At 47.2% G+C, this 27,057-nt stretch overlaps 1 protein-coding gene across 1 annotated transcript; it reads left to right on the top strand.

The window, feature by feature from the left end:
• The first annotated feature begins 337 nt into the window (after nt 1-337).
• timm29 (translocase of inner mitochondrial membrane 29) lies at nt 338-4,586 on the top strand. The gene is made up of 2 exons (XM_079252468.1): nt 338-450; nt 3,137-4,586. The coding sequence occupies exons 1-2, from the start codon at nt 351-353 to the stop codon at nt 3,760-3,762; spliced, it is 726 nt and encodes a 241-aa protein (XP_079108594.1). The 5' UTR covers nt 338-350; the 3' UTR covers nt 3,763-4,586.
• The last annotated feature ends 22,471 nt before the right edge of the window (nt 4,587-27,057 follow it).

The raw sequence follows: 27,057 nt of genomic DNA, 5'->3' as shown, positions 1-27,057 counted from the left end.
AACTAAATAAAAACAAATTACAACCCTAAAACACATTTACAAAGTAAATATTAAACTCTGTTTAATATATTACAGATTTTCACATTTTAGATATACATAAAAAATACATCTAAATATCAAATAAATAATAAAATGATTTATTTGAATTTGTTCAGTAATTTATTCTAAATACAATATTTTGTAACTGATACAAAAGAAATTATGTAATACACGTTAACTAAGCGGAACGTTTCCACACGCCCATCGGTAGTCGGAAGACTACAAGCGCGACACCCCTCTCAGCGCCATTTTGGCTGCACGTGAGCGCCTTCCCTGTGACTTCAGCTGCGCGTGAAGGTGACCGTCTGAAAATGGCTTCTTTACGGGAAGCAAGAAGGAAGTTCTGCTCTGCAGCAGCGGCGGCCGCGGCTCCGAGGAGCCGCTGGGAGAGGCTGAAGAGCGGCAAAGCAGGTCAGGAACCGGGACAGCTAGTCCGGGTCTGGCACACATGTGGACAGGCTGGTCCGGGTCTGGGACACATGTAGACAGGCTGGTCCGGGTCTGGCACACATGTAGACAGGCTGGTCCGGGTCTGGGACACATGTAGACAGGCTGGTCCGGGTCTGGGACACATGTAGACAGGCTGGTCCGGGTCTGGGACACATGTAGACAGGCTGATCCGGGTCTGGGACACATGTAGACAGGCTGGTCCGGGTCTGGGACACATGTAGACAGGCTGGTCCGGGTCTGGCACACATGTAGACAGGCTGGTCCGGGTCTGGCACACATGTAGACAGGCTGGTCCGGGTCTGGCACACATGTAGACAGGCTGGTCCGGGTCTGGGACACATGTAGACAGGCTGGTCCGGGTCTGGGACACATGTAGACAGGCTGGTCCGGGTCTGGGACACATGTAGACAGGCTGGTCCGGGTCTGGGACACATGTAGACAGGCTGGTCCGGGTCTGGGACACATGTAGACAGGCTGATCCGGGTCTGGGACACATGTAGACAGGCTGGTCCGGGTCTGGGACACATGTAGACAGGCTGGTCCGGGTCTGGGACACATGTAGACAGACTGGTCCGGGTCTGGGACACATGTAGACAGACTGGTCCGGGTCTGGGACACATGTAGACAGACTGGTCCGGGTCTGGGACACATGTAGACAGGCTGGTCCGGGTCTGGGACACATGTAGACAGGCTGGTCCGGGTCTGGGACACATGTAGACAGGCTGGTCCGGGTCTGGCACACATGTAGACAGGCTGGTCCGGGTCTGGGACACATGTAGACAGGCTGGTCCGGGTCTGGGACACATGTAGACAGGCTGGTCCGGGTCTGGGACACATGTAGACAGGCTGGTCCGGGTCTGGGACACATGTAGACAGGCTGGTCCGGGTCTGGGACACATGTAGACAGGCTGGTCCGGGTCTGGCACACATGTAGACAGGCTGGTCCGGGTCTGGGACACATGTAGACAGGCTGGTCCGGGTCTGGGACACATGTAGACAGGCTGGTCCGGGTCTGGGACACATGTAGACAGGCTGGTCCGGGTCTGGGACACATGTAGACAGGCTGGTCCGGGTCTGGGACACATGTAGACAGGCTGGTCCGGGTCTGGCACACATGTAGACAGGCTAGTCCGGGTCTGGGACACATGTAGACAGGCTGGTCCGGGTCTGGGACACATGTAGACAGGCTGGTCCGGGTCTGGCACACATGTAGACAGGCTAGTCCGGGTCTGGCACACATGTAGACAGGCTAGTCCGGGTCTGGCACACATGTAGACAGGCTAGTCCAGGTTTAGCTCCTGCAAAGTCCAGTGAGACGATGATTTAAACGTGCACGCTGTTTAACATGGAAGTCAGTCTGCAGACGTGCGCGGTGTGGAGGCTAACTACATCCTGGTCTCAGCCTGTTGGGTCGCATCTGGATCATATGACATAAAACATGTCAGTGCTGCCAGCTGTCTTTATGTCTTACTGGTAAACTGAGATTTTGTGATGGAATAATCTGCAGAAATAGCATGAGAAACGTGTCTGTAATGCGTCTGTAACGCGTGTATAACGCATCTGTAACGTGTCTATACCGTGTCTGTAGCGCGTGTGTAGCGTGTCTAACGTGTGTATAACGTCTGTACTGTGTCTGTAATGTGTGTATAACGTGTCTGTAATGCGTGTATAACGTGTCTAACGTGTCTATAACACGTCTGTAACGTGTCTGTAACGTGTCTGTGTGTATAGCATGTCTGTAACGTGTCTGTAATGTGTGTATAACGCGTCTGTAACGTGTCTGTGTGTATAACATGTCTGTAATGTGTGTCTAACGTGTCTATAACACGTCTGTAACGTGTCTGTGTGTATAGCATGTCTGTAACATGTCTGTAATGTGTCTGTAATGTGTGTATAACGCGTCTGTAACGTGTCTGTGTATAACATGTCTGTAATGCGTGTATAACATGTTTGTAATGCGTGTATAACGTGTCTATAACACGTCTGTAGCGTGTCTGTAACGTGTGTATAACATGTCTGTAACGCGTGTATAACATGTCTGTAACGCGTGTATAACATGTCTGTAATGCGTGTATAACGTGTCTATAACACGTCTGTAGCGTGTCTGTAACGTGTGTATAACGTGTCTGTAAGGCGTGTATAACATGTCTGTAACGCGTGTATAACATGTCTAACGCGTGTATAACATGTCTAACGCGTGTATAACGCGTCTGTAACGCGTGTATAACGCGTCTGTAACGTGTGTATAACGTGTCTGTAATGCATGTCTGTAAGGCGTGTATAACATGTCTGTAAGGCGTGTATAACATGTCTGTAATGCATGTCTGTAAGGCGTGTATAACATGTCTGTAAGGCGTGTATAACATGTCTGTAACGCGTGTATAACATGTCTGTAACGTGTGTATAACGTGTCTGTAATGCATGTCTGTAAGGCGTGTATAACATGTCTGTAAGGCGTGTATAACGTCTGTAACGCGTGTATAACATGTCTGTAACGCGTGTATAACGCGTCTGTAACGCGTGTATAACATGTCTGTAATGCGTGTATAACGCGTCTGTAACGCGTGTATAACGCGTCTGTAACGTGTGTATAATGTGTCTGTAACGTGTCTGCTGTGTGTGTGTGTGTGTGTGTGTTCTGCTGCAGGTGTGTGGTGTCGCAGCCTCCTCTCTGACTACAGAGAAGCCTGCAGGGAGGCGGTGGTCAGCGCCTGGGAGCGGCCCCTCAGGACCTCCCTGTACGGGACCCTGCTGGGCGGCGCCGGCGCTTGTTTCTACACCAGACCCGACCAGCAGGCGTTCGAGGCTGCCCTGCTGGAGCGCTCCAACCAGCTGGGTCTGCTGTCGGCGTGGGTTCGCAGTGCCGTCGCTGACGGCCATGTGCAGCGCCTGGTGAAGCTGCGTAACGAAGGCCGGCTCCGCTGGGCCAGCCTGGGTCTGGTCTCTGTGCTGTACCACGCCGACCACGACGCCAGCACCATGCTGTACGAGGCCCAGTGCTCCAACCTGTCCGTGCCCTGGAGGGAGCTGCCGCGGCGGGGGCTGGACGTCGGCTTCGCCGGCCGCTGGTGGGTCTTGGACTCAAAGATGAAGGACTACGACGTTAATGAGGAGGAATTCAAGCACCTGCCGGTTCACATGCAGGCGACGTCGCCGCCGAGCGTTCAGGAGGTGGAGAGGAACGAGAGGCTGCACAGAGAGTCGCAGCTCCCGCTGACCATGGAGGAGGAGGAGGAGGAAGGTAGACCCGTGGACAGGAAGCAGGGCGGGTGAAGAGTAGTGCAAACGGCGAGCTGAGCATCAGACTGCCGGCATGCGAACCCTTCTCACCCAAGTCTGGAAAGGAAGCAGGAAAAACCTGCGACTGGCAGAAACATTCGTAGTTCTGTTAGACAGAACGGTGACGAGTCTTCTCCCCCCCGGATCAGTCTTGTCACATGACCTGCGGTCACAGATTTACCCGCTCTGAGACGTTTTCACATGAAAATATGCTAAATGTTTGTTTGTGATGGAAAAAACAATAAACAGACAAAAAGACAAACATCAGAAGGATCAGAGGAAAAGTTTCTTCAGCATCTGAAGTTACGTCCCCTCATGATGGACTGGTGGACAGGTTCTGGACAGGACTGAGACCTGTCCAGGCTCTTTGGTACACCTGAAGGTTTCTGCTTTACTGGAGGAGTTCTACTGTTTTCTACTTAGATTTACTCATGCCAGCCTTGCCACGCAATGCCAGGTAGACCAGGTCTACCTGTCCAGGTGTTCCTGACCAGGTCTACCTGTCCAGGTCTACCGGCTCAGGTCTACTGGCTCAGGTCTACCGGCCCAGGTCTACCTGCCTTTCCTGGTGATTGCTGCAGACAGACTGAGCCTAAGCAGTATAGAGCATGAGGTTCTCCTCAGACGACAGGAAACATGTAAGCTCTACCTTAAGTGTGATTTCTAGTGTGGATGTATAGATGTATGGATAGATTTATAGATGTATGGATGTAAAGATTTATAGATGTATGGATGTATAGATTTATAGATGTATGGATGTAAAGATTTATAGATGTATGTATGGATGTATAGATGTATGGATGTATGTGGACGTGATCGGCAGCCTGTTAACTTGTTTCTGGATAAAGACGAACTAATAAACGTATGAACAGAGACGGATTGGTGGTCTCTTATTAGCAGCATTGCTGCTGAAACGGGAGCAAAGCAGAGGGTGGCCGGTTGAGACGAGGCTGCTCCACAACAGTCTGGTGATCCCCTGATAATACTAACGTCTAATACTAACGTCTAATACTAACATCTAATACCAACGCCTAATACTAACATATAATGTCTAATACTAACGTCTTATACTAACAGCTAATACTAACATCTAATACTAACGCCTAATACTCTCGTCTAATACTAAGATCTAATACTAACGTCTTATACTAACAGCTAATACTAACGTCTAATAATCATGTCTAATAGTAACATCTAATACTCACGTCTAATACTAACGTCTAATACTAACGCCTAATACTCTCGTCTAATACTAAGATCTAATACTAACGTCTTATACTAACAGCTAATACTAACGTCTAATAATCATGTCTAATAGTAACATCTAATACTCACGTCTAATACTAACGTCTAATACTAACGCCTAATACTAAGATCTAATACTAACGTCTTATACTAACAGCTAATACTAACGTCTAATAATCATGTCTAATAGTAACATCTAATACTCACGTCTAATACTCACGTCTAATACTAACGTCTAATACTAACATCTAATATTAACATCTAATACCAACGCCTAATACTAACATATAATAATGTCTAATACTAACGTCTTATACTAACAGCTAATACTAACGTCTAATAATCATGTCTAATAGTAACATCTAATACTCACGTCTAATACTAACATCTAATATTAACATCTAATACCAACGCCTAATACTAACATATAATAACGTCTAATACTAACGTCTTATACTAACAGCTAATACTAACATCTAATACTAACGCCTAATACTCGCGTCTAATACTAAGATCTAATACTAACGTCTTATACTAACAGCTAATACTAACGTCTAATAATCATGTCTAATAGTAACATCTAATACTAACGCCTAATACTCACGTCTAATACGTCTTATACTAACGTCTTATACTAACGTCTAATACTAACGCCTAATACTCGCGTCTAATACTAAGATCTAATACTAACGTCTTATACTAACAGCTAATACTAACGTCTAATACTCATGTCTAATACTCGCGTCTAATAGTAACATCTAATACTCACGTCTAATATTCACATCCAATAATAACGTCTAATATTAACATCTAATACCAACGCCTAATACTAACATATAATAATGTCTAATACTAACGTCTTATACTAACAGCTAATACTAACGTCTAATTCTCATGTCTAATACTAACATCTAATACTAACGTCTAATACTAACATTTAATACTAATCTAATAAGAAAGTAACTAAATGTGGACGCGCCGCAAGGTAACTGGGTTACTTTCTAATGTGCAACTGTACTAACTGCTGACAAAAAGTAATGTCACCAGTTATTACCTGCTAGTTGTTACCAAAATAAACCCACTAGTGGAAGATAATCCAGTCTAGTCTAGTGTACTATAGTATAGTATAATATAGTCTGGTATTGTGTAGTATAGTATATCATATAGTATATTATAGTGTAGTCTAGTATAGCATACTATAGTACAGTAATAGAATAACCCTTTTCTGAGACTTCCTGATAAGTCCTTCAGACTCGGCTCCTCAGGACATCTCTGACCTTTGACCTGGTCCTGTCTCAGTCTACAGATGATTATTTTTTCCTTTTCATTGATGAAAACAGCTGGAAAACAAACTGGTTTCAGTTTTCACAGCGAACCCAACAAGAACAGACTCCTCATCGTGCTACGATGTGAAATTAACTGGGCTTGCAAGGGTTTTATTTGCTAGACAGGAACATCTACGATAGCCTAGTTTTTCTGTCATTAGGTGGATTTAATTTCATCGTTTCTTAAACTCCTCTTGTTGTCATTTTGATAACAGACATGTAGCCGAGTTGTGGATCGACACGGTAGGAACGCCACAGTCATTTTCTACGGAAGCTGTGTGAAGAGGCGAGTATCGCCGCCCTCCTCCAGCCAAGCGACAGGCGATGTTCCTGCATGTGGAATGTCGCCCTCTTTCACGTTGACGTACACGTGGTTGCTCGCAACATGACACAAGAAAGTAGAAAATTTTCAGCTGTTGTTGCTGCTGCACGGCTCTGCAACCAATCAGCAAAGGTTTCATGGATCAAATGAAACAGGGATGTCCAGCTCCAGTCTTGGCTCAAACTAATCAGTCACTGTGCAGAACTTCATTGGCTGTTGGGTCCATTTAATGGAAGCCAGGTGTGTTGGAGCAGGGATCCATGGAAATCCTGCAGAACACTGCTGAACGTAAAACCTACATTTTTGTGGATCAGTGTTGAGGTTCACAAGGATGTTCCCATGTTTATAAAACAGGAATGCGGGTTGTTTTTTCTTCTGTCAAGTAGAATTACCACCAAGGTTTCCGTCAGTTCGAGCAAAGTCTCCCGACTCTTCTTCCTTCATGTTTTATCTGTCATGTACTGCAGTGAAAACCCCCAAATTCCCTCCAGTTTTAGAACCAATCGCATTTCCTGGAGACAAGCACTCCGATGTACGACCTTCGCTGTCGTTTGTCGCCGTGATTTCACGGGAATGACTCATTAGTGGGCCTGTCAGATGTCATGTGGAGGAAGTGACGGGTCAGGGGTCAGTCTGTGGGTTTGCGGAGTTTCACCAGCAGATGGGGTTGTACTCCAACCCACATCCTCAGCAGCTCCACCATGGTTTCATTCTCCTATACAAACAGGAAATTGTGACACAGAGTGGACGCAGAGCAAATATCTGTTAATGAAGCTGTAGAATTTTATATTCTCCATATAAATGTTTCTCTTTCCAGACATTTACTTAATTATTTAACTTTCCGCTCAAGCATCACTATGGACAGTCCATTTGGACACATTTTTCCTCCACTCAGCCAGCATTTCTACCGTGTTAGTGTGTATGGTACTATTTTTTGTATTAAAATGTAATGACTGACTTTGCAATGAAACATTTATTTATTTTAATATGTTCGCAGAACACTGCAAAAAGGAGAGGAACTCACCGCTGGATTAAGTCATTAAAGTCATTAATGTCCACCTACAAAAACTGATATTATTTACCTATTAACTCCATCACCATCGGGGGCTGCCCCGGGCCCTTTGAAGAGGATGGCACTGTCTGGTGCAACAAAATGTTTGTTTTGTTTTTGTTTGTGTGTTTTAAAGTCCCAGAAGAGAGGTACAATACAATACAACACAACTTTATTTATGACACACTTTAAAACAACAATGTTGACCAAAATGCCACATTGTGGGGAGTTAAAAAAAACCCCAGAATAAATAACATACACAAGGACAACTTTAAAAAATGACAGTCATCTAAAAAAAAAAATAAAAAGCAATCAAAGTAAAATAATCTAAATAAAATCAGATCTAAAAGTCCATGGCTCTCTCAGTCCTGGTGGATAGTTAAGAAACAGTTAATATGTCTTCTTTTATCAGAACAGCATTAATACCTTCATTAATAGCATATTTCAAAACCACTGATGGGTCCGTCATACACAGTGGTATTAAAATATGAAACACCTCATATTGTACAAGATTTTATATCGAGAAAAACTTAAAATCAGCTAGGAAAGAGCCCCAGTGGTTAGGGGGTTAAACATCTTCATTTCAGCTCAAAACTACCAACATTTAAAGCGTTTTAATAATTCAAATACCAGCATGAAGACTTCATGTCACTTTGGTTTTCATAAAAAAAGAAGCAAAAGTTAATTATTCTGCCGTGTTTGGTTGGTTGGGGGTTATGTCTTAATCCGTCATGAATTTGACTTTAATGCCAAGAAACCAAGCTTCTTTTAGTTTTAAATGTAAAAATTGGCGATAAATACCAATATTTAAATCGACGCTGTGTAACTTCTTCTCCACCTCATCACCATGAGAATCTCCCGTTCCACCTCATCATGATGAGAATCTCCCGTTCCACCTCATCATGATGAGAATCTCCCGTTCCACCTCATCACCATGAGAATCTCCCGTTCCAGCTCATCATGATGAGAATCTCCCGTTCCACCTCATCATGATGAGAATCTCCCGTTCCACCTCATCATGATGAGAATCTCCCGTTCCACCTCATCATGATGAGAATCTCCCGTTCCACCTCATCACCATGAGAATCTCCCGTTCCACCTCATCATGATGAGAATCTCCCGTTCCACCTCATCACCATGAGAATCTCCCGTTCCACCTCATCATGATGGGAATCTCCCGTTCCACCTCATCATGATGAGAATCTCCCGTTCCACCTCATCACCATGAGAATCTCCCGTTCCACCTCATCATGATGGGAATCTCCCGTTCCACCACATCACCATGAGAATCTCCCGTTCCACCTCATCATGATGGGAATCTCCCGTTCCACCACATCACCATGAGAATCTCCCGTTCCACCTCATCATGATGAGAATCTCCCGTTCCACCTCATCATGATGAAAATTTCCCGTTCCACCTCATCATGATGGGAATCTCCCGTTCCACCACATCACCATGAGAATCTCCCGTTCCACCACATCATGATGAGAATCTCCTGTTCCACCTCATCATGATGAGAATCTCCCGTTCCACCTCATCATGATGAGAATCTCCCGTTCCACCACATCACCATGAGAATCTCCCGTTCCACCACATCATGATGAGAATCTCCCGTTCCACCTCATCATGATGAGAATCTCCCGTTCCACCTCATCATGATGAGAATCTCCTGTTCCATCTCATCATGATGAGAATCTCCCGTTCCACCACATCATGATGAGAATCTCCCGTTCCACCTCATCACCATGAGAATCTCCCGTTCCACCTCATCATGATGAGAATCTCCCGTTCCACCTCATCATGATGAGAATCTCCCGTTCCACCTCATCACCATGAGAATCTCCCGTTCCACCACATCATGATGAGAATCTCCCGTTCCACCTCATCACCATGAGAATCTCCCGTTCCACCTCATCATGATGAGAATCTCCCGTTCCACCTCATCATGATGAGAATCTCCCGTTCCACCTCATCACCATGAGAATCTCCCGTTCCACCACATCATGATGAGAATCTCCCGTTCCACCTCATCATGATGAGAATCTCCCGTTCCACCTCATCACGATGAGAATCTCCCGTTCCACCACATCATGATGAGAATCTCCCGTTCCACCTCATCATGATGAGAATCTCCCGTTCCACCTCTACATGATGAGAATCTCCCGTTCCACCTCATCACCATGAGAATCTCCCGTTCCACCTCATCATGATGAGAATCTCCCGTTCCACCTCATCATGATGAGAATCTCCCGTTCCACCTCATCACCATGAGAATCTCCCGTTCCACCTCATCATGATGAGAATCTCCCGTTCCACCTCATCATGATGGGAATCTCCCGTTCCACCTCATCACCATGAGAATCTCCCGTTCCACCACATCACCATGAGAATCTCCCGTTCCACCTCATCACCATGAGAATCTCCCGTTCCACCTCATCATGATGAGAATCTCCCGTTCCACCTCATCACCATGAGAATCTCCCGTTCCACCTCATTATGATGAGAATCTCCCGTTCCACCTCATCATGATGGGAATCTCCCGTTCCACCACATCATGATGAGAATCTCCTGTTCCACCACATCACCATGAGAATCTCCCGTTCCACCTCATCATGATGAGAATCTCCTGTTCCACCACATGATGAGAATCTCCCGTTCCACCTCATTATGATGAGAATCTCCCGTTCCACCTCATCATGATGGGAATCTCCCGTTCCACCACATCATGATGAGAATCTCCCGTTCCACCTCATCATGATGAGAATCTCCCGTTCCACCTCATCATGATGGGAATCTCCCGTTCCACCACATCATGATGAGAATCTCCTGTTCCACCTCATCACCATGAGAATCTCCCGTTCCACCTCATCATGATGAGAATCTCCCGTTCCACCTCATCACGATGAGAATCTCCCGTTCCACCTCATCACCATGAGAATCTCCCGTTCCACCTCATCACCATGAGAATCTCCCGTTCCACCTCATCACCATGAGAATCTCCCGTTCCACCTCATCACCATGAGAATCTCCCGTTCCACCTCATCACCATGAGAATCTCCCGTTCCACCTCATCATGATGAGAATCTCCCGTTCCACCTCATCACCATGAGAATCTCCTGTTCCACCACATGATGAGAATCTCCCGTTCCACCTCATTATGATGAGAATCTCCCGTTCCACCTCATCACCATGAGAATCTCCCATTCCACCACATGATGAGAATCTCCCGTTCCACCACATCATGATGGGAATCTCCCGTTCCACCTCATCACCATGAGAATCTCCCGTTCCACCTCATCATGATGAGAATCTCCCGTTCCACCTCATCATGATGAGAATCTCCCGTTCCACCTCATCATGATGAGAATCTCCCGTTCCACCACATCACGATGAGAATCTCCCGTTCCACCTCATCACGATGAGAATCTCCCGTTCCACCTCATCACGATGAGAATCTCCCGTTCCACCTCATCATGATGAGAATCTCCCGTTCCACCTCATCATGATGAGAATCTCCCGTTCCACCTCATCACGATGAAAATCTCCCGTTCCACCTCATCACCATGAGAATCTCCCGTTCCACCTCATCATGATGAGAATCTCCCGTTCCACCTCATCACCATGAGAATCTCCCGTTCCACCTCATCATGATGAGAATCTCCCGTTCCACCTCATCATGATGAAAATCTCCCGTTCCACCTCATCACCATGAGAATCTCCCGTTCCACCTCATCACCATGAGAATCTCCCGTTCCACCTCATCACCATGAGAATCTCCCGTTCCACCTCATCATGATGAGAATCTCCCGTTCCACCTCATCACCATGAGAATCTCCCATTCCACCACATGATGAGAATCTCCCGTTCCACCTCATCACCATGAGAATCTCCCTTTCCACCTCATCACCATGCGAATCTCCCGTTCCACCTCATCATGATGAGAATCTCCCGTTCCACCTCATCACCATTAGAATCTCCCGTTCCACCTCATCACCATGAGAATCTCCCGTTCCACCTCATCACCATGAGAATCTCCCGTTCCACCTCATCACCATGAGAATCTCCCGTTCCACCTCATCACCATGAGAATCTCCCGTTCCACCTCATCACCATGAGAATCTCCCGTTCCACCTCATCATGATGAGAATCTCCCGTTCCACCTCATCACCATGAGAATCTCCTGTTCCACCACATGATGAGAATCTCCCGTTCCACCACATCATGATGGGAATCTCCCGTTCCACCTCATCACCATGAGAATCTCCCGTTCCACCTCATCATGATGAGAATCTCCCGTTCCACCTCATCATGATGAGAATCTCCCGTTCCACCTCATCACCATTAGAATCTCCCGTTCCACCTCATCACCATGAGAATCTCCCGTTCCACCTCATCACCATGAGAATCTCCCGTTCCACCTCATCACCATGAGAATCTCCCGTTCCACCTCATCACCATGAGAATCTCCCGTTCCACCTCATCACCATGAGAATCTCCCGTTCCACCTCATCATGATGAGAATCTCCCGTTCCACCTCATCACCATGAGAATCTCCTGTTCCACCACATGATGAGAATCTCCCGTTCCACCACATCATGATGGGAATCTCCCGTTCCACCTCATCACCATGAGAATCTCCCGTTCCACCTCATCATGATGAGAATCTCCCGTTCCACCTCATCATGATGAGAATCTCCCGTTCCACCTCATCATGATGAGAATCTCCCGTTCCACCACATCACGATGAGAATCTCCCGTTCCACCTCATCATGATGGGAATCTCCCGTTCCACCACATCATGATGAGAATCTCCCGTTCCACCTCATCACCATGAGAATCTCCCGTTCCACCTCATCATGATGAGAATCTCCCGTTCCACCTCATCACGATGAGAATCTCCCGTTCCACCTCATCACCATGAGAATCTCCCGTTCCACCTCATCACCATGAGAATCTCCCGTTCCACCTCATCATGATGAGAATCTCCCGTTCCACCTCATCATGATGAAAATTTCCCGTTCCACCTCATCACCATGAGAATCTCCCGTTCCACCTCATCATGATGAGAATCTCCCGTTCCACCTCATCACCATGAGAATCTCCCGTTCCACCTCATCATGATGAGAATCTCCCGTTCCACCTCATCATGATGAAAATCTCCCGTTCCACCTCATCACCATGAGAATCTCCCGTTCCACCTCATCACCATGAGAATCTCCCGTTCCACCTCATCACCATGAGAATCTCCCGTTCCACCTCATCATGATGAGAATCTCCCGTTCCACCTCATCACCATGAGAATCTCCCATTCCACCACATGATGAGAATCTCCCGTTCCACCTCATCACCATGAGAATCTCCCTTTCCACCTCATCACCATGAGAATCTCCCGTTCCACCTCATCATGATGAGAATCTCCCGTTCCACCTCATCACCATTAGAATCTCCCGTTCCACCTCATCACCATGAGAATCTCCCGTTCCACCTCATCACCATGAGAATCTCCCGTTCCACCTCATCACCATGAGAATCTCCCGTTCCACCTCATCACCATGAGAATCTCCCGTTCCACCTCATCATGATGAGAATCTCCCGTTCCACCTCATCACCATGAGAATCTCCTGTTCCACCACATGATGAGAATCTCCCGTTCCACCACATCATGATGGGAATCTCCCGTTCCACCTCATCACCATGAGAATCTCCCGTTCCACCTCATCATGATGAGAATCTCCCGTTCCACCTCATCATGATGAGAATCTCCCGTTCCACCTCATCATGATGAGAATCTCCCGTTCCACCACATCACGATGAGAATCTCCCGTTCCACCTCATCATGATGGGAATCTCCCGTTCCACCACATCATGATGAGAATCTCCCGTTCCACCTCATCACCATGAGAATCTCCCGTTCCACCTCATCACCATGAGAATCTCCCATTCCACCACATGATGAGAATCTCCCGTTCCACCACATCATGATGGGAATCTCCCGTTCCACCTCATCACCATGAGAATCTCCCTTTCCACCTCATCACCATGAGAATCTCCCGTTCCACCTCATCATGATGAGAATCTCCCGTTCCACCTCATCACCATTAGAATCTCCCGTTCCACCTCATCACCATGAGAATCTCCCGTTCCACCTCATCACCATGAGAATCTCCCGTTCCACCTCATCACCATGAGAATCTCCCGTTCCACCTCATCACCATGAGAATCTCCCGTTCCACCTCATCACCATGAGAATCTCCCGTTCCACCTCATCATGATGAGAATCTCCCGTTCCACCTCATCACCATGAGAATCTCCTGTTCCACCACATGATGAGAATCTCCCGTTCCACCACATCATGATGGGAATCTCCCGTTCCACCTCATCACCATGAGAATCTCCCGTTCCACCTCATCATGATGAGAATCTCCCGTTCCACCTCATCATGATGAGAATCTCCCGTTCCACCTCATCACCATTAGAATCTCCCGTTCCACCTCATCACCATGAGAATCTCCCGTTCCACCTCATCACCATGAGAATCTCCCGTTCCACCTCATCACCATGAGAATCTCCCGTTCCACCTCATCACCATGAGAATCTCCCGTTCCACCTCATCACCATGAGAATCTCCCGTTCCACCTCATCATGATGAGAATCTCCCGTTCCACCTCATCACCATGAGAATCTCCTGTTCCACCACATGATGAGAATCTCCCGTTCCACCACATCATGATGGGAATCTCCCGTTCCACCTCATCACCATGAGAATCTCCCGTTCCACCTCATCATGATGAGAATCTCCCGTTCCACCTCATCATGATGAGAATCTCCCGTTCCACCTCATCATGATGAGAATCTCCCGTTCCACCACATCACGATGAGAATCTCCCGTTCCACCTCATCATGATGGGAATCTCCCGTTCCACCACATCATGATGAGAATCTCCTGTTCCACCTCATCACCATGAGAATCTCCCGTTCCACCTCATCATGATGAGAATCTCCCGTTCCACCTCATCACGATGAGAATCTCCCGTTCCACCTCATCACCATGAGAATCTCCCGTTCCACCTCATCACCATGAGAATCTCCCGTTCCACCTCATCATGATGAGAATCTCCCGTTCCACCTCATCATGATGAAAATTTCCCGTTCCACCTCATCACCATGAGAATCTCCCGTTCCACCTCATCATGATGAGAATCTCCCGTTCCACCTCATCACCATGAGAATCTCCCGTTCCACCTCATCATGATGAGAATCTCCCGTTCCACCTCATCATGATGAAAATCTCCCGTTCCACCTCATCACCATGAGAATCTCCCGTTCCACCTCATCACCATGAGAATCTCCCGTTCCACCTCATCACCATGAGAATCTCCCGTTCCACCTCATCATGATGAGAATCTCCCGTTCCACCTCATCACCATGAGAATCTCCCATTCCACCACATGATGAGAATCTCCCGTTCCACCTCATCACCATGAGAATCTCCCTTTCCACCTCATCACCATGAGAATCTCCCGTTCCACCTCATCATGATGAGAATCTCCCGTTCCACCTCATCACCATTAGAATCTCCCGTTCCACCTCATCACCATGAGAATCTCCCGTTCCACCTCATCACCATGAGAATCTCCCGTTCCACCTCATCACCATGAGAATCTCCCGTTCCACCTCATCACCATGAGAATCTCCCGTTCCACCTCATCATGATGAGAATCTCCCGTTCCACCTCATCACCATGAGAATCTCCTGTTCCACCACATGATGAGAATCTCCCGTTCCACCACATCATGATGGGAATCTCCCGTTCCACCTCATCACCATGAGAATCTCCCGTTCCACCTCATCATGATGAGAATCTCCCGTTCCACCTCATCATGATGAGAATCTCCCGTTCCACCTCATCATGATGAGAATCTCCCGTTCCACCACATCACGATGAGAATCTCCCGTTCCACCTCATCATGATGGGAATCTCCCGTTCCACCACATCATGATGAGAATCTCCCGTTCCACCTCATCACGATGAGAATCTCCCGTTCCACCTCATCACCATGAGAATCTCCCATTCCACCACATGATGAGAATCTCCCGTTCCACCACATCATGATGGGAATCTCCCGTTCCACCTCATCACCATGAGAATCTCCCGTTCCACCTCATCATGATGAGAATCTCCCGTTCCACCTCATCATGATGAGAATCTCCCGTTCCACCTCATCATGATGAGAATCTCCCGTTCCACCTCATCACCATGAGAATCTCCCGTTCCACCACATCACGATGAGAATCTCCCGTTCCACCTCATCACGATGAGAATCTCCCGTTCCACCTCATCACGATGAGAATCTCCCGTTCCACCTCATCATGATGAGAATCTCCCGTTCCACCTCATCATGATGAGAATCTCCCGTTCCACCTCATCACGATGAAAATCTCCCGTTCCACCTCATCACCATGAGAATCTCACGTTCCACCTCATCATGATGAGAATCTCCCGTTCCACCTCATCACCATGAGAATCTCCCGTTCCACCTCATCATGATGAGAATCTCCCGTTCCACCTCATCATGATGAAAATCTCCCGTTCCACCTCATCACCATGAGAATCTCCCGTTCCACCTCATCACCATGAGAATCTCCCGTTCCACCTCATCACCATGAGAATCTCCCGTTCCACCTCATCATGATGAGAATCTCCCGTTCCACCTCATCACCATGAGAATCTCCCATTCCACCACATGATGAGAATCTCCCGTTCCACCTCATCACCATGAGAATCTCCCTTTCCACCTCATCACCATGAGAATCTCCCGTTCCACCTCATCACCATGAGAATCTCCCGTTCCACCTCATCACCATTAGAATCTCCCGTTCCACCTCATCACCATGAGAATCTCCCGTTCCACCTCATCACCATGAGAATCTCCCGTTCCACCTCATCACCATGAGAATCTCCCGTTCCACCTCATCACCATGAGAATCTCCCGTTCCACCTCATCACCATGAGAATCTCCCGTTCCACCTCATCATGATGAGAATCTCCCGTTCCACCTCATCACCATGAGAATGTCCTGTTCCACCACATGATGAGAATCTCCCGTTCCACCACATCATGATGGGAATCTCCCGTTCCACCTCATCACCATGAGAATCTCCCGTTCCACCTCATCATGATGAGAATCTCCCGTTCCACCTCATCATGATGAGAATCTCCCGTTCCACCTCATCACCATTAGAATCTCCCGTTCCACCTCATCACCATGAGAATCTCCCGTTCCACCTCATCACCATGAGAATCTCCCGTTCCACCTCATCACCATGAGAATCTCCCGTTCCACCTCATCACCATGAGAATCTCCCGTTCCACCTCATCACCATGAGAATCTCCCGTTCCACCTCATCATGATGAGAATCTCCCGTTCCACCTCATCACCATGAGAATCTCCTGTTCCACCACATGATGAGAATCTCCCGTTCCACCACATCATGATGGGAATCTCCCGTTCCACCTCATCACCATGAGAATCTCCCGTTCCACCTCATCATGATGAGAATCTCCCGTTCCACCTCATCATGATGAGAATCTCCCGTTCCACCTCATCATGATGAGAATCTCCCGTTCCACCACATCACGATGAGAATCTCCCGTTCCACCTCATCATGATGGGAATCTCCCGTTCCACCACATCATGATGAGAATCTCCTGTTCCACCTCATCACCATGAGAATCTCCCGTTCCACCTCATCATGATGAGAATCTCCCGTTCCACCTCATCACGATGAGAATCTCCCGTTCCACCTCATCACCATGAGAATCTCCCGTTCCACCTCATCACCATGAGAATCTCCCGTTCCACCTCATCATGATGAGAATCTCCCGTTCCACCTCATCATGATGAAAATTTCCCGTTCCACCTCATCACCATGAGAATCTCCCGTTCCACCTCATCATGATGAGAATCTCCCGTTCCACCTCATCACCATGAGAATCTCCCGTTCCACCTCATCATGATGAGAATCTCCCGTTCCACCTCATCATGATGAAAATCTCCCGTTCCACCTCATCACCATGAGAATCTCCCGTTCCACCTCATCACCATGAGAATCTCCCGTTCCACCTCATCACCATGAGAATCTCCCGTTCCACCTCATCATGATGAGAATCTCCCGTTCCACCTCATCACCATGAGAATCTCCCATTCCACCACATGATGAGAATCTCCCGTTCCACCTACTCACCATGAGAATCTCCCTTTCCACCTCATCACCATGAGAATCTCCCGTTCCACCTCATCATGATGAGAATCTCCCGTTCCACCTCATCACCATGAGAATCTCCCGTTCCACCTCATCACCATGAGAATCTCCCGTTCCACCTCATCACCATGAGAATCTCCCGTTCCACCTCATCATGATGAGAATCTCCCGTTCCACCTCATCACCATGAGAATCTCCTGTTCCACCACATGATGAGAATCTCCCGTTCCACCACATCATGATGGGAATCTCCCGTTCCACCTCATCACCATGAGAATCTCCCGTTCCACCTCATCATGATGAGAATCTCCCGTTCCACCTCATCATGATGAGAATCTCCCGTTCCACCTCATCATGATGAGAATCTCCCGTTCCACCTCATCACCATGAGAATCTCCCGTTCCACCTCATCATGATGAGAATCTCCCGTTCCACCTCATCACCATGAGAATCTCCTGTTCCACCACATGATGAGAATCTCCCGTTCCACCACATCATGATGGGAATCTCCCGTTCCACCTCATCACCATGAGAATCTCCCGTTCCACCTCATCATGATGAGAATCTCCCGTTCCACCTCATCATGATGAGAATCTCCCGTTCCACCTCATCATGATGAGAATCTCCCGTTCCACCACATCACGATGAGAATCTCCCGTTCCACCTCATCATGATGGGAATCTCCCGTTCCACCACATCATGATGAGAATCTCCTGTTCCACCTCATCACCATGAGAATCTCCCGTTCCACCTCATCATGATGAGAATCTCCCGTTCCACCTCATCATGATGAAAATTTCCCGTTCCACCTCATCATGATGGGAATCTCCCGTTCCACCACATCACCATGAGAATCTCCCGTTCCACCACATCATGATGAGAATCTCCCGTTCCACCTCATCATGATGAAAATCTCCTGTTCCACCTCATCATGATGAGAATCTCCTGTTCCACCTCATCATGATGAGAATCTCCCGTTCCACCTCATCATGATGAGAATCTCCCGTTCCACCACATCAACATGAGAATCTCCCGTTCCACCACATCATGATGAGAATCTCCCGTTCCACCTCATCATGATGAGAATCTCCCGTTCCACCTCATCATGATGAGAATCTCCTGTTCCATCTCATCATGATGAGAATCTCCCGTTCCACCACATCATGATGAGAATCTCCCGTTCCACCTCATCACCATGAGAATCTCCCGTTCCACCTCATCATGATGAGAATCTCCCGTTCCACCTCATCATGATGAGAATCTCCCGTTCCACCTCATCACCATGAGAATCTCCCGTTCCACCACATCATGATTAGAATCTCCCGTTCCACCTCATCATGATGAGAATCTCCCGTTCCACCTCATCATGATGAGAATCTCCCGTTCCACCTCATCACGATGAAAATCTCCCGTTCCACCTCATCACCATGAGAATCTCCCGTTCCACCTCATCATGATGAGAATCTCCCGTTCCACCTCATCACCATGAGAATCTCCCGTTCCACCTCATCATGATGAGAATCTCCCGTTCCACCTCATCATGATGAAAATCTCCCGTTCCACCTCATCACCATGAGAATCTCCCGTTCCACCTCATCACCATGAAAATCTCCCGTTCCACCTCATCACCATGAGAATCTCCCGTTCCACCTCATCATGATGAGAATCTCCCGTTCCACCTCATCACCATGAGAATCTCCCATTCCACCACATGATGAGAATCTCCCGTTCCACCTCATCACCATGAGAATCTCCCGTTCCACCTCATCATGATGAGAATCTCCCGTTCCACCTCATCACCATGAGAATCTCCCGTTCCACCTCATCACCATGAGAATCTCCCGTTCCACCTCATCACCATGAGAATCTCCCGTTCCACCTCATCACCATGAGAATCTCCCGTTCCACCTCATCATGATGAGAATCTCCCGTTCCACCTCATCATGATGGGAATCTCCCGTTCCACCTCATCACCATGAGAATCTCCCGTTCCACCACATCACCATGAGAATCTCCCGTTCCACCTCATCACCATGAGAATCTCCCGTTCCACCTCATCATGATGAGAATCTCCCGTTCCACCTCATCACCATGAGAATCTCCCGTTCCACCTCATTATGATGAGAATCTCCCGTTCCACCTCATCATGATGGGAATCTCCCGTTCCACCACATCATGATGAGAATCTCCTGTTCCACCACATCACCATGAGAATCTCCCGTTCCACCTCATCATGATGAGAATCTCCTGTTCCACCACATGATGAGAATCTCCCGTTCCACCTCATTATGATGAGAATCTCCCGTTCCACCTCATCATGATGGGAATCTCCCGTTCCACCACATCATGATGAGAATCTCCTGTTCCACCACATCACCATGAGAATCTCCCGTTCCACCTCATCATGATGAGAATCTCCTGTTCCACCACATGATGAGAATCTCCCGTTCCACCTCATTATGATGAGAATCTCCCGTTCCACCTCATCATGATGAGAATCTCCCGTTCCACCACATCATGATGAGAATCTCCCGTTCCACCTCATCATGATGAGAATCTCCCGTTCCACCTCATCATGATGGGAATCTCCCGTTCCACCACATCATGATGAGAATCTCCTGTTCCACCTCATCACCATGAGAATCTCCCGTTCCACCTCATCATGATGAGGATCTCCCGTTCCACCTCATCACGATGAGAATCTCCCGTTCCACCTCATCACCATGAGAATCTCCCGTTCCACCTCATCACCATGAGAATCTCCCGTTCCACCTCATCACCATGAGAATCTCCCGTTCCACCTCATCACCATGAGAATCTCCCGTTCCACCTCATCACCATGAGAATCTCCCGTTCCACCTCATCATGATGAGAATCTCCCGTTCCACCTCATCACCATGAGAATCTCCTGTTCCACCACATGATGAGAATCTCCCGTTCCACCTCATTATGATGAGAATCTCCCGTTCCACCTCATCACCATGAGAATCTCCCATTCCACCACATGATGAGAATCTCCCGTTCCACCACATCATCATGGGAATCTCCCGTTCCACCTCATCACCATGAGAATCTCCCGTTCCACCTCATCATGATGAGAATCTCCCGTTCCACCTCATCATGATGAGAATCTCCCGTTCCACCTCATCATGATGAGAATCTCCCGTTCCACCACATCACGATGAGAATCTCCCGTTCCACCTCATCACGATGAGAATCTCCCGTTCCACCTCATCACGATGAGAATCTCCCGTTCCACCTCATCATGATGAGAATCTCCCGTTCCACCTCATCATGATGAGAATCTCCCGTTCCACCTCATCACGATGAAAATCTCCCGTTCCACCTCATCACCATGAGAATCTCCCGTTCCACCTCATCATGATGAGAATCTCCCGTTCCACCTCATCACCATGAGAATCTCCCGTTCCACCTCATCATGATGAGAATCTCCCGTTCCACCTCATCATGATGAAAATCTCCCGTTCCACCTCATCACCATGAGAATCTCCCGTTCCACCTCATCACCATGAGAATCTCCCGTTCCACCTCATCACCATGAGAATCTCCCGTTCCACCTCATCATGATGAGAATCTCCCGTTCCACCTCATCACCATGAGAATCTCCCATTCCACCACATGATGAGAATCTCCCGTTCCACCTCATCACCATGAGAATCTCCCTTTCCACCTCATCACCATGAGAATCTCCCGTTCCACCTCATCATGATGAGAATCTCCCGTTCCACCTCATCACCATTAGAATCTCCCGTTCCACCTCATCACCATGAGAATCTCCCGTTCCACCTCATCACCATGAGAATCTCCCGTTCCACCTCATCACCATGAGAATCTCCCGTTCCACCTCATCACCATGAGAATCTCCCGTTCCACCTCATCACCATGAGAATCTCCCGTTCCACCTCATCATGATGAGAATCTCCCGTTCCACCTCATCACCATGAGAATCTCCTGTTCCACCACATGATGAGAATCTCCCGTTCCACCACATCACGATGAGAATCTCCCGTTCCACCTCATCACCATGAGAATCTCCCGTTCCACCTCATCACCATGAGAATCTCCCGTTCCACCTCATCACCATGAGAATCTCCCGTTCCACCTCATCACCATGAGAATCTCCCGTTCCACCTCATCACCATGAGAATCTCCCGTTCCACCTCATCATGATGAGAATCTCCCGTTCCACCTCATCACCATGAGAATCTCCTGTTCCACCACATGATGAGAATCTCCCGTTCCACCACATCATGATGGGAATCTCCCGTTCCACCTCATCACCATGAGAATCTCCCGTTCCACCTCATCATGATGAGAATCTCCCGTTCCACCTCATCATGATGAGAATCTCCCGTTCCACCTCATCATGATGAGAATCTCCCGTTCCACCTCATCACCATGAGAATCTCCCATTCCACCACATGATGAGAATCTCCCGTTCCACCTCATCACCATGAGAATCTCCCTTTCCACCTCATCACCATGAGAATCTCCCGTTCCACCTCATCATGATGAGAATCTCCCGTTCCACCTCATCACCATTAGAATCTCCCGTTCCACCTCATCACCATGAGAATCTCCCGTTCCACCTCATCACCATGAGAATCTCCCGTTCCACCTCATCACCATGAGAATCTCCCGTTCCACCTCATCACCATGAGAATCTCCCGTTCCACCTCATCACCATGAGAATCTCCCGTTCCACCTCATCATGATGAGAATCTCCCGTTCCACCTCATCACCATGAGAATCTCCTGTTCCACCACATGATGAGAATCTCCCGTTCCACCACATCACGATGAGAATCTCCCGTTCCACCTCATCACCATGAGAATCTCCCGTTCCACCTCATCACCATGAGAATCTCCCGTTCCACCTCATCACCATGAGAATCTCCCGTTCCACCTCATCACCATGAGAATCTCCCGTTCCACCTCATCACCATGAGAATCTCCCGTTCCACCTCATCATGATGAGAATCTCCCGTTCCACCTCATCACCATGAGAATCTCCTGTTCCACCACATGATGAGAATCTCCCGTTCCACCACATCATGATGGGAATCTCCCGTTCCACCTCATCACCATGAGAATCTCCCGTTCCACCTCATCATGATGAGAATCTCCCGTTCCACCTCATCATGATGAGAATCTCCCGTTCCACCTCATCATGATGAGAATCTCCCGTTCCACCACATCACGATGAGAATCTCCCGTTCCACCTCATCACGATGAGAATCTCCCGTTCCACCTCATCACGATGAGAATCTCCCGTTCCACCTCATCACGATGAGAATCTCCCGTTCCACCTCATCATGATGAGAATCTCCCGTTCCACCTCATCACGATGAAAATCTCCCGTTCCACCTCATCACCATGAGAATCTCCCGTTCCACCTCATCATGATGAGAATCTCCCGTTCCACCTCATCACCATGAGAATCTCCCGTTCCACCTCATCATGATGAGAATCTCCCGTTCCACCTCATCATGATGAAAATCTCCCGTTCCACCTCATCACCATGAGAATCTCCCGTTCCACCTCATCACCATGAGAATCTCCCGTTCCACCTCATCACCATGAGAATCTCCCGTTCCACCTCATCATGATGAGAATCTCCCGTTCCACCTCATCACCATGAGAATCTCCCATTCCACCACATGATGAGAATCTCCCGTTCCACCTCATCACCATGAGAATCTCCCGTTCCACCTCATCATGATGAGAATCTCCCGTTCCACCTCATCATGATGGGAATCTCCCGTTCCACCTCATCACCATGAGAATCTCCCGTTCCACCTCATCACCATGAGAATCTCCCGTTCCACCTCATCACCATGAGAATCTCCCGTTCCACCTCATCACCATGAGAATCTCCCGTTCCACCTCATCACCATGAGAATCTCCCGTTCCACCTCATCATGATGAGAATCTCCCGTTCCACCTCATCATGATGAGAATCTCCCGTTCCACCTCATCATGATGAGAATCTTCCGTTCCACCACATCATGATGAGAATCTTCCGTTCCACCCCATCCCAAAGCTGCTCTGCTGGATGTAGATCTGGTGACTGTGGAGGCCGTTGGAGGACAGTGAACTCATCGTCATGGTGGAGATGATGTGAGCTTTGTGACATGGTGCATCATCCTGCTGGAAGTTTCCTTTAGAAGATGCTACACTGTGCTCAGAAAGGGATGGACATGGTCAGCAGCAGGACTCAGGTGGTGGTTAAGCCATGTCATGTTGGTACTAAGAGGACCAGAGTCGTCCAGGAAAGTGGAAGGATCCATGTTGTCATGATGTTTCCAGCAGATTCTGATCCTACCATGTGAATGTGGATATGAACTGGAGACTCATCAGACCAGCAACGTTTCTTCTATTGTCCAGTTCTTATGAGTCTGTGTGAAAAACAATTCTTTCTTCAGACCTGCATCCCATCTACGCTCTTACTCTCATTATGGTAAATTGAGGTCAAGTAAAGTGTTTAAGAAAAGAGATTTGAGATAATTTTTTATACTAGTTACCCACATCACACCCCATTTGGCACTGTGATGTTACAACTACCAGTGGGTGTGGGTCACCACTGTTTACTGTTGTCACTGCTGGTATAGGAGGCAGAGGAAAGGAACTTTGTGCTAACATTCAGCTAAATGCTGCTGAAGCCAATGCTTCACATTACACATGGATTATGACCCGAAACACTTCAAAGGCAACCCAGCAGTTGCTTAGGGCAAAGTAGTGGAATATTCTCTGGCTGAGTCTGACCTCGACCCAAATGAGTGTGCTTCTCACTTCCTGAGGATATAATGGAAGGCAGAAAGAGCCACAAACAAGAAGCAACTCCAGGCTGTAGAAGCTGGCAAATCATGGATGAAAGTCAAACACTTGTTTTTGTCTTTGAGTTCAAGACTTCAAGCAGTTCTTCACTGCAAAGGATTTGCTTCTATGTAGTAAACTGAATCTTTGAAAGTACTTTTTGACTTGTGAATATAGGATAAATAATCTCAACACAGTTTAACTGTTTAAAAAAGTTACATAAAACTACAGAAGCTGAGAGCGGCCATGCTCACATGGTTTTCTGACCCCGTTTTCGCATGATAACGAGCTCATTTATCTTGTTCAAGTTATAGAGAAAAGCATCCAATCAGGCTCACACTCACTCCAGCCTAAGGACCTTAACACACTTACCACAAATATTTTATGCCAAGAAATTAATTCTGCAGTATTTTATATCAGATCAATGTCATGTCAACGGGAATGTTCACCTTGGTGACAAAATTCCATCCAGTAAAGTTTTATTTTTTCAAACAGAGCTGGATTATTCCTGATATTCACATCAGACAGACACACAATGGACCTATCAGACAGGGCGTGTTGAAAGCATCACCAGAGCTATGCTGCTTCCTTACTCTGACTTTGTATCAACATGGCCGAACGCCTTAATGTTCTCGCTTCTTTAAGCTAGCAACTGAAGAAAGAGGAAGAGCTGAAGCAGATGCTCATTCAGACTAATACTTTACTTTGCAGTCTCATTCCAGAAGAAAGTACCTTGTCCTTGCAAAGCTGCTTCTTCAGCCTTCTTATTTGTCCTGCTGCAGACAGATAATTCCTCTTCATCAGGACCAAAGACAGAAACCTCAGTCTGTCTGAGTTTAACAGGAGGAAATTCAGAGACAGCCAGGTCTTGATGTCTGTAAGACATCTTTGTAATCTATCAACCTGATTGGTTACATCAGGCTTCATGGAGAAGTAAATCTGAGTATCATCTGCATAGAAATGACAGTTTCTACCATGCTGTCTGATGATATTTCCTAAGGGAAGCATGTAGAAGGTGAAAAGTATTGGTCCAAGTACAGAACCCTGAGGAACTCCATGACTTCCTCTGGTGTGTGACGACGACTCATCATTTACATTAACAAGCTGAAATCTATCAGATAAATAAGACTGGAATCAGTCTAATGCGGTCCCTTTAATCCCAGTAACATGTTCCAGCCTCTGTAGCAGAATGTTGTGATGAATGGTGTCCAATGCAGCACTAAGATGTAACAGGATCAGTCCAGACTGGAGTCCTTTATCTGAGGCCATGAGAAGATCATTAGTAACTTTCACCAGTGCTGTCTCTGTGCTATGATGAGCTCTAAATCCTACTGAAATGTATTGATCAGGTCCAGTACAGAGGTATTAAATGAGGAAAATACTTCCTTGAACAGTCTGGTTGGGATGGGGTCTAAAATCCAGGTTGAAGGTTTAGATGAAGCTGTTATTCTGGTTAAATCAGAGGGCTGTACAGGAAAGAAACGGTCCAATCAGGAAGCAGCTTCTACAGACGTCTCTAAAGCTGCTGCAGAGGAAACATCATCAATGCTGGGAAGGATATCATGGACAGCTGAGGGTTTGAGGAACACATGGCTCAATGGCACTATGACTCTTAGTCAGCTTCATTGATTGTTCCAACTTTGTAAAAACTTCAATTTAAAGACCCGACAGGTTTTTCAGATTTCTCCAAACCGCTCTGGTCTCATCAGCTCATATGAAACTATATGGTGGTGGGCTGGCAATGATTTGGTGCATTACCGCCACTGGTAGGTGGTGTTGACCAGCTGTTAGAAACAGCGACTAAGAGGTTAATAAATGGATCATCCTGCAGCCATCGTGTAAATGTAAGGCTTCCATAAGTCATGAGGATAAAGTGCTTTTTGCTGGATTTGGTTCTTCACAGTGATAAGACATCTACAAACCCAAGTCTGCTTTTCTTGTCGACATAATGTCCTTTTCTGACTTGTAATGTAGCTTGTGTGATACCAGTGTTTGTGTGTTACTGTGTTCACTGTTCAACACACACACTGTGTTGGCATTACACATGATTTCTGACAGCCCTCATAAAAAGAAACTTATTTTATTTTTCAAAAGGGGATATTTTTATATTTCTTTACAAGGATGTGACCCCCTGAAATTGCCTTAGGACCCTCATGGGGGTCCTGACCATGAGTTTAGAAAAGGCCAATCTATAGTCTATGATATAAGTGAGAGGCGTTTCACACATAAATGCTTCTTTGTTTCTG

This window comes from Telmatherina bonti, assembly GCF_933228915.1.
Source record: "Telmatherina bonti genome assembly, chromosome: 14".
Lineage (NCBI taxonomy): Eukaryota > Metazoa > Chordata > Actinopteri > Atheriniformes > Telmatherinidae > Telmatherina > Telmatherina bonti.
This window is presented reverse-complemented; position numbering and strand designations above follow the sequence as displayed.

What these genes read in the sequence shown, in the direction of transcription:
- timm29 (XM_079252468.1), top strand. Translation starts at nt 351, where the DNA reads ATGGCTTCTTTACGGGAAGCAAGAAGGAAGTTCTGCTCTGCAGCAGCG. An exon ending in GCTGAAGAGCGGCAAAGCAG is followed by an intron (nt 451 to 3,136) that starts GTCAGGAACCGG and finishes GTTCTGCTGCAG; the next exon opens with GTGTGTGGTGTCGCAGCCTC.